The following is a 16,882-nucleotide window of genomic DNA, read 5'->3' as shown; positions in this document are numbered from 1 at the left end:
TTTCTGGCAGCCCAGGACTGACATTGGTTGTAACCCTGCTCTGCCCCCTGAACTGCCTGTTAGAGGCATGCTCTTTGGGGGTGAGCCTAGCCGCTGGTGAATCCTGATGAACAAACATTTACATCCAGCATTGTAAATTTTATCTCCAGCAGGCTGCTAACATACTGTTTATCTCTGGGGTACTGGAGGCAATGATCCTTTAGCTAAATTCTGCTTTGTGTGATTCCTGTCTCCTAAGCAAGTCTGTTGGTAAACCCTTTATGCATTTCTTCTGCATAACAGGCCTTTGTGAAGTAAATATGTTCTCTTGTTTTCATTGCTTCTTTATGATTTGGCTCTAGGTCTGCTGGGTCAGTTGTTACTAGTCTCTAGCTTGTCAACTTCCAAAATTGTATCCTATTATCTCATTTCAGATTCTCGTCATCCTTCTGAGTTTATGCCTTGTTGTTTAACAACAACAAAAATTTCACATACTTTATAAGATTCAGAGAAAACAGGAATAAGTGCTTGAATAATGTGCTATGTGAAGTTAAATGTTGAGTTTTACCAAGATGGAATCTATTTATATACATAAATGTATAATAATTTCTATGAGGACAAAAAATTCATGACTGTCAACTGTAAAGAAAACTGTCTAGTGGCGTATGATAGAAAGGTTAAGAGACCTGAGTGAGCTTTGCACGAGCCAGTAGCATGTGACTGGAGCAAAGAGGACAAGGGAGCGAGGAAAAGCAAGACGCTGTTTTGTGAGAAAGCTGCTTTGTAGAAATTGAAGTGTGGGACCGGGAGATGACGACAGCCTCAGTGTAATTACTGGCTCGGGGAAGATTAAAACCAGAAGTTGGAATGTCAGTCTTTCCCAGGAAGGGCCCCTCACCTCATTTGTGCTAGAGTTTGACTTGGGTTTTACTCTGCATTGAAACTAGAGCCTAAGGCATGCTAGTCAAATGTACAGCTGAGTGATAACACCCCCTTCCCCCAACTGTCTGTAGTAACTCTAAGAGAAAAAGGAATTGGGGGCCGCTATTGAGAAAGAATGTGTATTTCGTGTTAGATAAACTGAAGTTCCAATCCTGACTATGGACTCTTTAACAGCTGTTTTATTCTCTCTGGAACGTAACTTCGCGGTGTCATACTTAAAATGGAAGTAATAGTACCTAGCTTTCAGAGTCAAGAAATCCAGGAACACAGAGTAGGTAAACTGATCACCTGTAGCTCTAATGAAAGTAACACAGCTTCTGGTGTGGGTAACTTGGTCAGTACCACATCTGGGATAATGCCCTGACTTTTGGCAGCTAGTTTCCTCTCTGTTTATCCTGACTTGTTCTTCACTCCCATTATTGCACTTTGTGCATAGTTTAATGATTTCTCTCTTAATATATTTGACTATATCTGTGTTCCCACTTGAACTGTAGGACAGGGATTCCAGGCAGGCACTAGGAATTTCCATAGTGCTCGCACTTGCTAAAGAGAAGTTACTATAAATAGATGTTCTGTATGACAATAAGATTTGAACAACATGGTAAAATAAGTACTCAAAAACTAGCACTTTTTAAGAATCTGTAATTTGTTACAGCTCCGGCAGTTGTCACGTGTGAACCATCCTAATATTGTAAAGTTGTATGGAGCCTGCTTGAATCCAGTAAGTGTCTCTCTTGTTGTTATCTATAAGCCTATAGGAAACAATGTGGCAACTATGTACAGTTTATATACTATATGAAGCTGATTCGATCTGCTCTATCTTAGCTTTATTTCTGAAAATGTCACACTTCTTGCATTTCATTTGCGTCTAGTCTTTTAACAGAGCAGTATTTTGGCAGAGTTGTCTCAGGTACCTGTTAGCCTTGGCCACATCATTTCATAACGTTCCTTCATCTTGAGTAAATAACAACAGTCTTCAAAGCTAGTTTAGTTTCCAGAACTAAAGTATGTTGTTTCTAAATTCTTTCCTTCTACTACTATGGACCCCAGTCGTTGCTGGCCAAGAGAGATCCCCCCACATTCCTCATGTTACCACTCGCCTATGTCCTTAGCTAACCTGACTGTGACCAGTGAGGGACCACTAAAGGAAACTTTTCAGTTTCTCCCCCTTCCTCTTTTCTGCCCTGTAACTCCCACAGCCTGTAAGCAAGCCCTGGGCTCTTCCTATACTAGACCCCATGTAAATAAAAGCCTGTTCTGTCACGGACTAGTGCGTACCCCTCTCTTTCTCTGTTTTCTCCAACCTGCATTGTCAGTAACTCACCTTCTTATTAGACACTCTGCCCTATTACATGTCTTTATTGGCACTGGAGAAGGTCCTCGAAAGGTCTTATGATTCTATTTTGGTCCCCAAAGTCTTGTGATCCACTCTGACATGTACCTATACCTATGTACCTATACTCTTAACAAGCACCTAGAAGACAGGTTCTTAGATCACATGTATCTGTTCCTTCTGTTGGTGTAATTCTCATAGTAGTGGTCAGAGGTAGTCAGACAGTTGAGCAAAGTTATGTGCAGGGAGGGCCCAACGATGTCACTTCAGTTAATTCTGGCATGTTTCCCTTAGGTATGTCTTGTGATGGAATATGCTGAAGGAGGCTCTTTGTACAATGGTGAGTATCAGCGACACCTGCTTTTAGCTAGTAGATTGAAGCCACTGGAGAGCTTTTAATAAAAACTAATTTACCTAGTTCTCACAATTTGCCATCAGAGTTCACAGAGTTCATTTTGTTGTTTGGGCTAAGGACTTAAGGCAAGAAAGATACTGTGGCATTTATATACATTTTTCGAGTTAACAATATTTTTATTATGTTCAAAGCCTGAAGTAACAGTTGCTTTTTAAGGATTTTAAAATATGTTCAGACATTTTTTCTATCCTTTTAGTTTTGAGCCTTCATTTTAGAACCCTAGCTGTACATCATTTCACCATGGTTTGTTTTGTGTTCTTTTCAAAACATAAAATGGTGAAAACTCACTTCAGAGAACATTTTAAATTGTTTCTTTCTATTATTATAATGTCTTAGTTACTTTCCTATTATTATAACCATGACCAAGGCAACTTATTAAAGAAAGTGTTTAACTGGGCTTGGGTTCCAAAGGGTGTGGCATTGTGGCAGCAAGCATGTTTTCTGGGGCAATTGAGAACTCCCATCTTTACCTGAAAGCAGGAGGCAGAGAGCACACTGGGCATGGCTGAGGCTTGAGATCTCAAAGCCTGCCTCCATCAGCATGCTTCCTCCTCCTAATCCTTCCCAAACATTTCCATGATATAGAGGCCAAAGTTTTGCACATATGAGTCTGTGCTGGTTCTTCTCATTCAAACCAACACAGTTGCCATGAAAGAGAACTTTTGTGCTGGTATCACCTTTGTGGAACAAAACTCTCGTCCCAAAATTAGCAACCTCATATTCATGAGCTGTCCCTGTAAGCTTTCTAAAATTGACAGCATTTGCTTTTAAGTTACTATTATTTTACACAAATGTTTAGTTACATTCACTAAGTATGTTCTTCGTTGGTAATTTATGTAGATGCTATTATCTAATTTTATTTGAGAGAAGCTATTAGTTTTTAGTTACAATACACAATATGGTAGTAAGCATCTAATCTATATCATCTTATTTCACTGTTTCTCTAGTTCTCTCTCATAATGAATAGAATTGCTTATAATTTATGTGATTGTGTAAAAGATATTCAATTTTAAAAAGTATAGTAGTGCTTATTAATTTTATTTGAACAACTATATGGGAGTTAACCACTAAAATGTCTTAAATATGCTGTTGTTTTTATCTAGAAAAGGCTTAGAGGCAGGACTAGAATATTGTGAGAGAATATTCACTTGTGTGTTCTGATGATATTTATGGTGCTTGCATTTATAGTGCTTCTTGTTATGTGCAATAAAGTTCCTTTTAGTTTGGTGTGCCTTTTTCTTGCAGTGCTGCATGGTGCCGAACCATTGCCTTATTACACTGCTGCCCATGCCATGAGTTGGTGTTTACAGTGTTCCCAAGGAGTGGCTTATCTGCACAGCATGCAGCCCAAAGCTCTAATTCACCGGGACCTCAAGCCTCCAAAGTAAGTTTTAATGGTGTGACACTGGCTTCTCCCTGTAACGTTAATTCTAATTGCTCTTAATAATAAAAGCCCAGAGATAATAGGGGGCAAAAGCTGAAAGACCAGAGCAGCCAGCTACTAGTTCTTACCTCCACAAAATCCTCAGACCTAATGGGATTTCCTGTCTCTACAAGTCCTTAGACTGATTGCAGGGAGTTCCTGTCTCCTTCGGCCTTATATTCCTCTCTCTGCCTGGCCATATCCCTTCCTGTCTCTACCTCCCTAGTGCTGGGATTAAAGGTGTGAGCCACCACCGCCTGGCTCTGTTTCTCTTTTAGACTGGATCAATTTCATGTAGCTCAGGCTGGCCTTGAACTCAACAGGGCTCCATCTGCCTCTGTCTCCCAAGTTCTGGGATTAAAGGTAAGTGCCATCACTTTCTGGCTTCTGTGGCTAACTAGTGGCTAGCTCCGCACTCTGATCTTCAAGCAAGCTTCATTTGTTGGATCACAAACAAAATATTACCACATCTCCCCTCTTGCCACCCCCAATATAAGGTAACTGTCATTCTTGACTTTCTCTTCCCTTTTTATTTACATGATTGTTTTTTACTTAGTGTTTATCATCTAGCTGTTTATCTAAACTTATACGTTAGAATGCTGTCTGTGGGGGATGTTTTTATTAACTCCAACTTTACATTATAATAATTAAAATCTGTTAGCCTGGAAGTCTCATTTTGTACTTGTAGTGTATAAAATAGCTCCTGAGAAGAGAGACAAGTCTGACTTACTGTTCTGCTGCATTCCTAACAGGAGCAGGGTCTGCACATGGTAGACACTGCAGAACTGTGCAGTGGTGTTCTTGTTCTTAGAGAGGGAGCAGAAGCATTTCTGAATCTGGGTAGAGATGCAGACAGCCCAGATTTCTCCATAGTGAGTAAGACTCCTGGCACTTAAAGAGCCTTTAAAAGGTAGAATGAGAATCTCAACAAGAATAGTGAGACAGAAATTTTGTTGTTAATTACATACGTACAGAAGTTGAAATATGACAAAATTGTTTGGTAGTATAGCATTGTGAATAGTGACTTATCTGCTTATTATAATCACATTGAATACAAGAGAATTTCTTAGATCTCTAGTTAGAGTTTAAGTAGAATATTACATGTAAGAAGTTAATAAGGTTTATAATTAGGAGTTTTCATTTGCTTTCTGTTGAATAGTTAGTTACTACAGTGTGATTATGCACATTTTATGACATATCTCTTTTAATTTCATTTTACATTCCAACCACAGTTCTTCTTCCCACTTCTCTTGATCCCCCTGCCTCCCCCAGCTCACCTCTCCCTCCTCCACTCCTCCCAAGGGGGAAGGCCTCCCATGGAGAATCAACAAAGCCTGGCATCTTAAGTTGAGACAGGACCAAGCTCTTACTCCCTGCATCAAGGCTGAGCACAACATCCTACCATAGGGAATGGGCTCCAAAAAGCCAGCACATGCACCAGAAATAGATCCTGGCCACACTGTCAAGGGTCCCTCAGATTGACCAAGCTACACATCTCTATTTCTGTTTGTTATCAAAAGTAAAATTTTTAGGTAAAAGGATACTCTCTGGTAGTTGTATTTGAATTTTGAGTCATAGCACTTTAGACAGCTGAAGTTCTGAAACATTCCTAGTATTTATTAGGCTGTTGTAACTATACAAGATTCATTCTCCTCCCTACCCCCACCCCTACGCATTCAGAAATGGTTTTGAGATTAAATATTGAGAAATGTCTTCAAAATAAACACATAAAATAAGAACCATTGGTCCATAGTCATAACTCAGTGATAGAGCATTTATCTGGCATACACAGACCCATGGTTCAATTTCCTGTACTGCAAAAGCAAATAAACTAATACTATTGGTTTCCTTCTGTATTGATCTATTTTACTTTATCTCCAGTTAGATCATTTGTTTTATTGTGTGCCACTGCTCTTTGAGGAATAAATGTTTGTGATTAAACTTCCACTCCAGGGCACCTTAGTGCTGCACTAAGCTTTTCAACCTGGTCTAGCTTAGCCGAAGGGACGCTTGGTCAGGGAATGTCCCGGAACTAAAGAAAGAGAGAAACATCAAAATTTGAATATGATGGTGTCCCTGAATTCTCTACATTAATTTTTTCTCATATTCCTCTAAACTCTAAACTGTTAGGCCATTACAGTGACCCAGTGACATTTTATAGAAGTTTAATGATAGCATTCGTTTAACTTAGCTATTTCCAGTTCTGTGATTATCTCTTCTTTACTCTAAAATCAAATACTGACTTTGTGACTTTTGAATTTTTTTACAATAGCTTGCTGCTGGTTGCAGGAGGGACAGTTCTAAAAATCTGCGATTTTGGTACAGCTTGTGATATCCAGACACACATGACCAATAATAAAGGGAGTGCTGCTTGGATGGCACCTGAAGTATTTGAAGGTACAACCACAAGAGCAAGATACGGCCGGTTATCTGCCTTGATTCATGTAAATCCAGGATGCATTTGTAACACTATATATAGTGTACTTCTGAATAGCACATAAGAGGGTCTTAGTGAACATAGCCTAAGATCCCAAATTTTATGGAAGAACTTAAATTGGCGTTTTCTGTGCAGATTCACACATGAACAACCAGTCCTCATTGTTCACAGGTTGCGTAATGGGGAAGTTGTCTGTTTGCTAATCTTTAGTGAGATGCTTTCACAGCTGTTCCTGACATAAGGTGCTCATAACAGTCGAACACATTCTGAGTCATGCCCAGCACTCTCCAAGGTTGTTTCCCTGATAAGGTAAATAAGGGATCCTTTTGCAGTTTATTCAGATCCATGTTCTCCCTTTTGTAGGTGGTCATGGTGATTTTACTGTTTATACCCCAGGGGTAGTGCTGCCTAAATACAAGAAGGCTTTGAATATGGGAGATACATAAAAACACATATTAGGGCGTTTTCTCTCGGACATGCTCTCGAGTGCCAGAGTCTGACACTAATTAGCTATGGAGGGTTAGGTGAACAGTCTTTAAACACACACATAAGACAAGGTCCTATATTGATTAACTGACAAAACTGTCGTGAACAAAGACACATAGTCCTATAGAGAGCAGTGTTCAATTATTATGGAGACTTCTTAATAGACTGTATATGCCCCAAGTAAGGAGAATCAACTGTGCCTTTGCACTGATTAATTAAGAGTGCTGAGGTTTAAGCGGGCATGCCTTAAAAAGACTGCAAGTCACTGGGTGCCAATGTAGTACTGAGATCCACTGGTAGAGGGTAAGCCAACATTTGTTTTCTTTCACATCTTCATAGCTCACGCGGAAGTCATAAGATTAGTTCGTATATGTAAGTTTCTGTACGAAAACATCAAGTCCTCTTTTAAATGAGAAACATTGAGCTAAAGAAGTGGGCTTTCTATGAATCTCTGTTTGTATGAATGCTGCAGTACTCAAAATACATTCAAGAATCAGACTCTGCTTAGGCACTTTGCCTTTTTTTTTTTCATTCTTTGTGTAGGCCTAGCTGTCCAGGTTCTTGCTCTGTAGACCAGGCTGACCTTACTCAGAGATCTTCCTGCCTCTGTCCAATGCCAGGATTAAAGATGTGGCATCACCACCACCAGATAGAACTTTGCCTTTTTTCTTTATCTCTGTTCTTCTTTCTTTCTTCCCCCACCCCCGATGGTGAATTTTAAACTTTTTTGCTGCTTTGTGTTGAGCCACCCCAGAGAAAGGGGGTGCCGTGCCGCTCTTCAGCTGACCAGCACTGTTGGTCCCCAAAGTCAGTTACGGACGGTTGGACGACAGATATTAATTACATAAAATTAAATAATACTTTTTCTTCCATCAGGATAATGCAGGTGCAATTTCTAATAGTTCAGTCACTTACTTAATGTCACTTTTTGTACATTACAGTGGTGCAGTATTGTAGTAAATACAGCAGAGAGGTTTGTGATGCAGAGTGAGCATCATTTCTGTTTTGAGGGCAACAATGCCCCGACTATTAGGTCATCTAAATTTCTACATTTCTGAAAGGTGTCATCAGGCAGCAGCTATTGTGTGCTTCTTTACATACAGATCTAACATTATAATAATTGGGGTATGGACTTTTTGGGGTCTATGTATTATGTTGGTATATTCGCCATCTTCGTAGTACAGTTTTGTTCATAATCTGCTTAGTTTTCATTTGTCATTCATAATTTTAATCACTTAAATTTTCTTTGTGATTTTTAAATCAAGAATTTTAGCTGTATATATTAAAGAGGAAGCCACTAAATCAAAACAGTGCTTTACTCTGATAGCAAAGAATGTTGTTCGTCACAGAGCAGGAAAAGTATTAAGGCAACAAATTACAGGAGCTAGGGATATAGTTCAGTCATAGAACATATGCTTTGTATGAAAAAGACCTGGCTTCCGTCTCCAAATGAGCATTCTTAAAAGAAACTGAGGGGTTAGAACGGTGACTCCGAAGGAAAGAGTACCTACTATTCTTGCAGAGAACCCAGGTTCAATTCCTAGCACCCATAGAAGGCTCATAAAGGTCTGTAACTCCAGATGCAGGGTACTTGGTGACTTCTGACCTCCTTGGGCATTGCTACACATACTACATAGACATACATACAAGCAAAACATCATTTATGCACATAAAATAAAAATAAGCCTTTTTCTGAAAAAGAAGTTAAAAACCTACAGAAAGAAATATAAAGGTGTTTCAAACTATGCCTATAAAAGAGATTAGTCTACACAGAGAAGAAGGCCAGTGCATCCTGTTGAAAAAGTAGAAAATACTTTCTCGTATGGATTTTGAGTATATTGTTTATATTTAATTCATTAGACTGTAGTTTGAAAATATTTAAGAAAGTAATTGCTCAGCTCTGAGTATGACAGTCTTTTGTCTTTGTAATTTATGAGACCAGTGGTTTCTGTGATTCCTAAGAAAGAGGTCTCAAGATCCCCCTGCCTTTTCTCATAGGTAGCAATTACAGTGAAAAGTGTGATGTCTTCAGCTGGGGCATTATCCTCTGGGAAGTGATAACACGCCGGAAACCCTTTGATGAAATCGGTGGCCCAGCTTTCCGAATCATGTGGGCTGTTCATAATGGTTTGTCAAAAGAAATTTTCCTTTAATATATTTTGTGTATTTCGTATCTGGAAAACTGTTCCCATCCTCTTCCCCAGAGACCATGTGTATCTGACATTAAAATAGAGTTATTTGTTACCAGACCACCTTCCTTTAGCACTCTCCATTTCTTTGTCTCTGGTTCTGGTGGGGAGAATGGAAACTTCAGCATAGGACTGAAGCTGCCAACCGTACTGGTTAGGGAAGGACCATTAGAACTTGGCCAGTACTTTTAGTCTCTCTCTGGGACAGAAAAGCATTTTGAAAACGTAGATAAATGAAATCTCTCATATTGTTAAGACAGTTGGGAAGCTAGATTCCTTTTCTCCTGGAAAAGCAAGTCTCTCATCAAGGAGAAAAAACAAATAGCAAATCTGCTGGTAATAGTTGTTACTTAAGCTCAAAAGGGCACAACATTTAGTGCTGCACACATATTCTCAGCCGTACTTAGATGTACTGACACCACAAGCAGTACGTGATGGCGCTCGGCTCCTCAGACAGGTTCTTCTGACTCAAGTGCTCCCACTTTTCCTCAGTGACTTAATGGGCACAGTTTTGTGTCTCACTGGCCTCCAGTGATGCTTCTGTCCACAGATGTGCTGAACATCTTCCTCACTAATAGGTCCTTCACACTTGCTTTGATAAAGAAACTCTTGTGAAGGAACTACAACATCACTGGTCCCTCACCAGTCTTTGTATCCTAGTTCACAGGTGAGCAAAGAACAGACACCTGTCTGGCTCTTTAGAGCATGTGCAGACTGGCCAAGCAAAACCTTCAGAGTAATCTTAGCTGCTTTGTCAGTTTCCTTTCCCACTTTGTTATGTCCTGTGGTATCGTAGAAAGTGCAGGAGTTTTATCAGTTTTCAGCAAATGATTGTCAATGAGGGACAGAGTAAAAGAACTAACTTGTTGATTAACCTTCAAAGACCTTACTGTATCTGAAGTCACTCTTGAGTGGGAGAAGCTTAGTAATGCCATTGCAGGCTTAGTAAATTCATCCTGTAAACAGTACAGCAGAGGAAAGTTAGTAAGCATAGCATTGCATAGGAAGGAAGTCAGGGAGTGGCACAGCATGGTGGAGGGACGTCAGAGTGTGACACCATGGTTGAGGGAAGTCAGGGAGTCTAATACTGCTTGACAGAGGAAGTTAAGTGTGATGCTATAGTTGAGGAAGTCAGTGAGCTGAAAACTGGTTGAGGGCAGTGTGACACCGTAGTTGAGGAAAAACAGCGAGTGTGGTACCATGGTTGAGGAAGTCAGTGGTTGATCACTTTGTATAAATGAAAGATTTCTTTTTTCAAATACATTTGAAGTTTTGTAGTCTAAAAATTCATCTTGCCTCAAGTCAGCTATTTGTTTTTCTTAATTAATGCACTTGGCCTTGGCTGTTTGTTGAAAGAATGCTTTTGACAGTTTGGTTTAGGTTTTGAGACGGTCTCACCCTGCAGCCCTGGCTGAACTAGAATCCATGATTTCTGCCAGCTTCTGCCTCTCAAGTGCTTTTTAAAGATATAGTTCCTTAGTTATGATAAAAGAGAAATTAGTTATAAAACTTTAGACTCACAAAGATAAAATAGATGATAGAATATTTTCTTTAATTTTACCAGATAACAAATAGACTAATATTGTAACTGTAATTCTTGCTTGATACCTATTTTGTTGTATGTAATTTTACTTTGTTAAAATTAAAACCTTCCTTTTTATTTAGACAGATAGGGGAGATGATGTGGGATTCCCCTCTGTATGCTATAAATATTTTTTTATTACCATTGGTTAATAAAGAAGCTGCTTTGGCCTATAGCAGAGCAGAATATAGGTGAGTGGGAAAAGTAAACTGACTTCAGGGAGAAAGGTGGAGTCAGGCATACACCGTGTAGCTGCCCAAGAAGCAAGATGTGAGGTAACAAACCACAAGCCTCGGGTAAAATATAAAATAATAGAAATGGGTTAATTTAAGATGTAAGAGATAGCTGGGAATACATCTAAGCCCTTGGCCAAACAGTGTTATAATTAATATAGTTTCTTTGTGATCATTTGGGTCTGGGCAGTCAGGAAACAAAGGCCAGTCTCCACTTACATCCAAGTGAAGTAGTCTTAGTTCTCACTGTTATTATCACCATGTGTTACAGTTTTTAAAGAAACTTTTGATATAGTTTGCCCTTTGTGAAAATATATATATGGATACAATAAATGGTAAACTAAAAGACAAAAAAAGTTAATTCAGATAATGTTGGAAATAAACTATAAAAATCTTGCACTGCTCTTTGGGTAGGTAATTCATTTATCTCTCTAATTTTTAATTATAGGTACTCGACCACCATTGATCAAAAATTTACCTAAGCCCATTGAGAGCCTGATGACCCGCTGTTGGTCTAAGGACCCTTCGCAGCGCCCTTCAATGGAGGAAATTGTGAAAATAATGACTCACTTGATGCGGGTATAATCCTTCTTTTGAGGGGCTTTGGGTTTGGGTGACTATAACATCCACCGAGTTTTAATGGGCTTTTAAAATGAAGGAATGGGAACTGTTTCTGTATTATATTTTCCTTTGCTTTTAAGGTTAGAATAGACATTTGTTACTCGTATTATCAGAAGATAAAACATTACTTTAGGAACATGTTGCTTTCTCTGTAATGACAAGATGGGTAGGCGAGGTTTCTGGGATTGCTGTCCTGTACTAATGTGTATAGATAAATGTTTTGTTCCTGGGTACCAGAGTGGATGAGAGATGCTGGTATAGGACATCTAAAGCTTTTCAGTGCCTACATGTATATGATCAATTAATAACAAGCTGAACTAAACTAAGTTCGTCAGCTTTTCATCAAAATGCAGTCATTTTTATAGTATATTGGAGATCTATTTTAAGAGGTATATATTTGAGTAATTTTAATATTTCCTATTTTGGCTTTTGACTGCATGTTTTCAGATGCCAATAAAAACTAAACTTTTTTCTATGTCTGATGGAATCTTTTAATTTAAAAGAATCCTTTTTTAAAGGTAATCAAATTCCCTACTCTACAAATCTTAACACTTTAGGGTTATTTCAAATATTTTAGGGTGTTTTTTTCTTTTATTGGAAATAGATTATTTTCAATAAAATAATTAAGAAGTAACTTTGACCAAAGTTTGTACACCTAAACTTTAAGATGTGTAAGTCAATATAACTGGTCACCTATGTTTTTGTCTAATTTGATAAAACAATCTTCCTTTAACTTTTACTTGCATTGTTTGGTAAATAATTTTAGTATTATGTCCACAGTTCGTAGGAGGGCTTTCATAAAGTATGTTCTTAATGTTTAAATACTGGCTCTAAAGGTGATTCACTAGTGCTCACTACCAGTTGTCAGACTAATAGTCCTTGCAACAATTTTCAATATATGTCCCTGTTCCAAGTCACATATAATTATGAGCAGTTAGCCCTCTATTCTGTGTGCTCCTCTAGAGAGCTTCCCTTCCTGTCTTCTGTGCTTATGTCAGAACATGGCATTGTCCACAGCTCACTTTCCAGAAGGAGCACTACCGCATCTTTGTCTGGTCCAAAACAGAAGTCATTCCATGTCAGTACCCGCTGGAGGGAAGGCAGAGCTGTGGCCCTCTGGTGCACCTTAAACTAAGGCAGTGGTGCACATGTGCTCTTGAGTTCATGTAACGGGGTTTACCTGTACTAAAGGCATTTTAAATTGTGACTTGCTTTTACTACAGTACTTCCCAGGAGCGGATGAGCCTTTACAGTATCCTTGTCAGTACTCTGATGAAGGGCAGAGCAACTCAGCCACCAGCACAGGTAAACACACGGCGTCAGCAGCCTCAGCATTTCCCCTCTGTCCTGTGAAGTTTGTCGTGAGAAAAGGAGTGAAATCCATGTTTGTGTTTGACGTCCTCATTTCTCTGGATTCACTGCAGGTTGTTGCCAGGTTCCTTGCTCTTCATGAAGGTCCTGAGGTTAAAGGGCTACCGGAGACTTGCTTCCATGTCTAGAGTTACTTCTTAGTTAGGGCTGAAGAATTATTATGTTGCTGTGAATGCTAGTCTTACATTGATTCTTAATTTCATCTTTTTTTGGGATAAAGTCTCACTTTGAATCCAGGCTAGCCCAGAACTGACTGTATGATTCAGGCTAACTTCAAATTCATGATCTTACCTCAAAAACTTCATTTCTCAGACCAGATGCGTGCCACCATACCCAATCATTTCTCTGTGAATACTGCTAGGTCAAATAGTACTGAAGATTATTGTGAGCATTGGAATTCTTCATTAACTGTTATGTTTTTTGTTTCTTAAGAGACTTATGCAAGAAATTGCTTTGGTTAGGAGTTTGGTTTTCTGAAATATACGGTAGAAGTATCAAGTGGTAGTTTGAGGTTATCAAAAATAGTAGAACTAGTACTCTAACTTAGAGAATTTACACTTTGCAAAATATATGGCATTTTGTTAATTATTTAATTTCACCTAGAGATACACTTGTACATGTCAATATGTATGTACCCAACACTTTAAAATTTACTTTTTGCTAACAAATATTTTCATTATTCTTTTCCCCCACTTGGAGATGGTTTCTTTGTTTTGAAGTTTTTGTTAGGTAGTCATGCTCAAATTAGTTTTACTAAAATCCTTTGAGTTGCCCTAAAATTCTGCAGTGAACTTTTCCAGAACTCCCTTTGTCTTGTCCCTCTTTGTCATCTTCCGACTTCCAGCCCTGACGATGGTACCCCCCTTTCGCTAACCCTCAGTTCCCAGTGTTCTTTTTTCTCATCCCTCCTCTTGATTCTGGTCTGTGATGATCCATCAAGAGTCATACTCAGTGGTGGATTTTCTCTCTCCCACTTGCTGAGTTAAGGTACAGACCTAACTGGCTCTCAGCTTGCTCCTTACCCAAATGTGGCTGAGGATGGCGCACGCTCTCTGTCCTCAGATGAGCGCTTAGCGCCACTATGCCTCTCCTCTCCTAGATAACTGCCTTAGGTGTCGGCCTCTTCTACACTGCAACTGTCTTTCCAGTCCGTTCTGGAGGCTGACCTTGTTTTCTGTTTAAGAATGCTGGAGTCACCAGAAGACAGGTCCTTCAAGTTCTCTGTGTCTTTGGCTACTTGGATCAGTGCCTGCCTTCTCTGTTCTCTGTTTTTTTATCACTGACAGCCCGTGTTTCTAGTCTAAGGCAAGACTCTGTCTGTACATTATACCCTCTGTACGTTTCCCAGCAGATAGATAACTTTCTCCTCTCTGGACTTTTCACCTTCCTACTGAGACCATTTCAAGAGCTGATAGTATGTATTCAGATGAACTGACTTCTCTAGCATCAGCTTCACTTAGACCGCTCTTACACTGCTAGTGCAGAGTTATCCAGTTATCTCTGTATAACCATGGCAGATGAGTGGAATCTTATACTCACAGTTGATGCTAATGAGTGTTTGGCACTCATCACTGTCTCCTTACACTCTAAAGTTGTTGTGTGGAACCCAATATTAATCTGAATTTCACATTACATTTCTGGTCATTTAGAGGTTTTTTTGGAGGTGGTTATTGTTTTGGTATTATTTTGTTTTACAAAACAAGTGGAACCCAGGACTTTGTGAATGCTAAATAAATACTATGTCTCTGAGACCATCCCCAGCTTATTCTTGATTTTCTTTGCTTCTGTTCCTCATTTTGTCAGCATTAAGTGCTAGAGTACCAAGGGCTCAGCCATTGGCTTATTCTCTTAGCCATTCATCTCCATCTGCTTGGTTACCTCTTCCAGTACCAGGACTTTGAAACACCCCCCCCCAGCAGATTATGCCTCCATTTTATTTGTAAATGAGCATAGGGCACTGACCATCTGTAAATAGTGTGTAGGTGTGTTACACCAGTCCCTCTGTCTTCATAGTAGCTGATAGAAGCCTTTTTCTGTGGCACCTTTGGAACCTGAGCTGAAAGCCTCAGGCTTGGTTTAAACCTTAAAATTTTTCTGGCACAGCCAACAACCCTTAGCTGTGTAGCTTCAAATCTGCTTCCTGAGCTTGGGATGAGTGATGAAAGCTAGAAGGCTTAGTTTGTGGTGAGGCCCTGTGGCAGCGTGGGCTTCCCGGGATTCTTAATGGCCTCTGCAGGTGCATAGCTCTTCGCATAGTTTGTCTGCACTTTCTTCAGACCTTTCTTGTTGTGCTTCTTGGCAAAGTGCATGTTCCTCAAGAACTTGGAGTCAGCCCCTTAAGACATTAGTGTCTTTGTGACTGGTTTTCTTGATGCTATCCTGTGCCATTTCGGGGATTTCTTTTTTGTTGTGCGACTCTTGGACTTGGCCATGTCTGCACGGTAACCTGTTGCTCCAGAAGAGAACAAGCATTTGTTTTCATCGTATACCTGAGCTCCACCCTCATACATCCAGAACAAGAGTCCTAGCAGGGACTCAAACAGTGCTCTCCAAACTGACGTCTAGCTATGTCCTTCAAACTCACTCATCCTCTGGTCTGCTCATCTCAGCCTACGCCCTCAGTCTACTTCAGGGTTAAACCCTTACATTAGTCTCATCTGTTTAGAAAACTGACTGATTCTTTATTGTGCTGTCTGTAACCTTCATTTAAAATGGGCTTGTTTAGGGTGTCTAATTGGTGTGAAAGTCTTGCTCTTTTTATTTACATCTCAGGTATTGAATGAGACATTCATATCATTCTCAACCTGATGTTATAAACGTTTCTGCTTTCCTAGGCTCATTCATGGACATCGCTTCTACAAATACCAGTAATAAAAGTGACACTAATCTGGAGCAAGTTCCTGCCACAAATGATACTATTAAACGCTTAGAGTCAAAACTGCTAAAAAATCAGGCAAAGCAACAGGTTTGTTATTAAAGTAAAATTGCGTGGTTTCCTTACTAGTAGTTGTAACTAGTAGTTGTAACATTCTAACTAGTAGTTGTACATGGGTTGCTAGTTTGTCATGTATGTAGCAATCTTAAGCTTTCTTCCTGCACCAGACCAGTGAGCTTCTGGTGAGAGACATGAAGCTTTGCTGCTGTTTGTTATCAGACAGGTTGTTTTCCTTTCTGCTGGTTGTTGCTGTAGCCAGCACCTCCCTTCCTCCATGTGATCCACCCTAAGTAAGGTTCCTCCTTACTTAGTGTGAAATACATTTTGTCCTATGGACCAGTTAAGGAATTCTCATAAGAGTGTCATTTCATCCTGTTCAGGTTTGTTGTTTTGTGGCCATTGTTGGTTAGATTACTCTGAGCAGCACGTCTCTGAGCTTGCTCTCCTTTTTTTAGCTTCCTCTCCGTATAAAATTTCGTCTTTCAGAACAGTACCGTAGTCATAAAATCTACTTATTATCTTCCTCTTTGCCTGCCCTGGATCTCTACATAAAAAGAACTGCAGTAACTGAGAGTGGCCTATAATTTTAACAGAGTGAATCTGGACGGCTGAGCTTGGGAGCCTCTCGTGGGAGCAGTGTGGAGAGCTTGCCCCCGACCTCTGAGGGCAAGAGGATGAGTGCGGACATGTCTGAGATAGAAGCTAGGATCGTGGCGACCGCAGGTAAAGGGGGCTGCGAGTTCTAAGAGAAAATGACTGTGGTTTTACATGATTCTCACAATTGTTTCCAGTGGGGCTACCAAGGCGTTTCTGTCTTCTATGTACTTTTATGAACAGATGGCAGGTTTACAGTACGCTTTCTAAACTTCCAGTGTAAATTGTATATTTGGCTCAAATTTTAAATAAGAGAAATATGACTTAAAAATTATTTGGATT

The 16,882-nt window shown here is 39.6% G+C and overlaps 1 protein-coding gene across 2 annotated transcripts in view; it reads left to right on the top strand.

Moving 5' to 3' along the window:
- Positions 1–16,882, top strand: part of Map3k7 (mitogen-activated protein kinase kinase kinase 7) — a 61,447-nt gene that overhangs the window by 13,761 nt on the left and 30,804 nt on the right. For both annotated transcript variants that reach the window (XM_048420645.3, XM_048420644.3), the window contains exons 3-11: positions 1,577–1,642; positions 2,549–2,594; positions 3,915–4,053; positions 6,365–6,489; positions 9,014–9,142; positions 11,468–11,598; positions 12,864–12,945; positions 15,846–15,976; positions 16,540–16,669. In XM_048420645.3, coding sequence (XP_048276602.1) covers positions 1,577–1,642; positions 2,549–2,594; positions 3,915–4,053; positions 6,365–6,489; positions 9,014–9,142; positions 11,468–11,598; positions 12,864–12,945; positions 15,846–15,976; positions 16,540–16,669 — 979 coding nt within the window. The remainder of the gene's footprint in view (positions 1–1,576; positions 1,643–2,548; positions 2,595–3,914; positions 4,054–6,364; positions 6,490–9,013; positions 9,143–11,467; positions 11,599–12,863; positions 12,946–15,845; positions 15,977–16,539; positions 16,670–16,882) is intronic.

This window comes from Myodes glareolus, chromosome 16, assembly GCF_982192425.1.
Source record: "Myodes glareolus chromosome 16, mMyoGla1.1, whole genome shotgun sequence".
Taxonomy (NCBI): domain Eukaryota; kingdom Metazoa; phylum Chordata; class Mammalia; order Rodentia; family Cricetidae; genus Myodes; species Myodes glareolus.
This window is presented reverse-complemented; position numbering and strand designations above follow the sequence as displayed.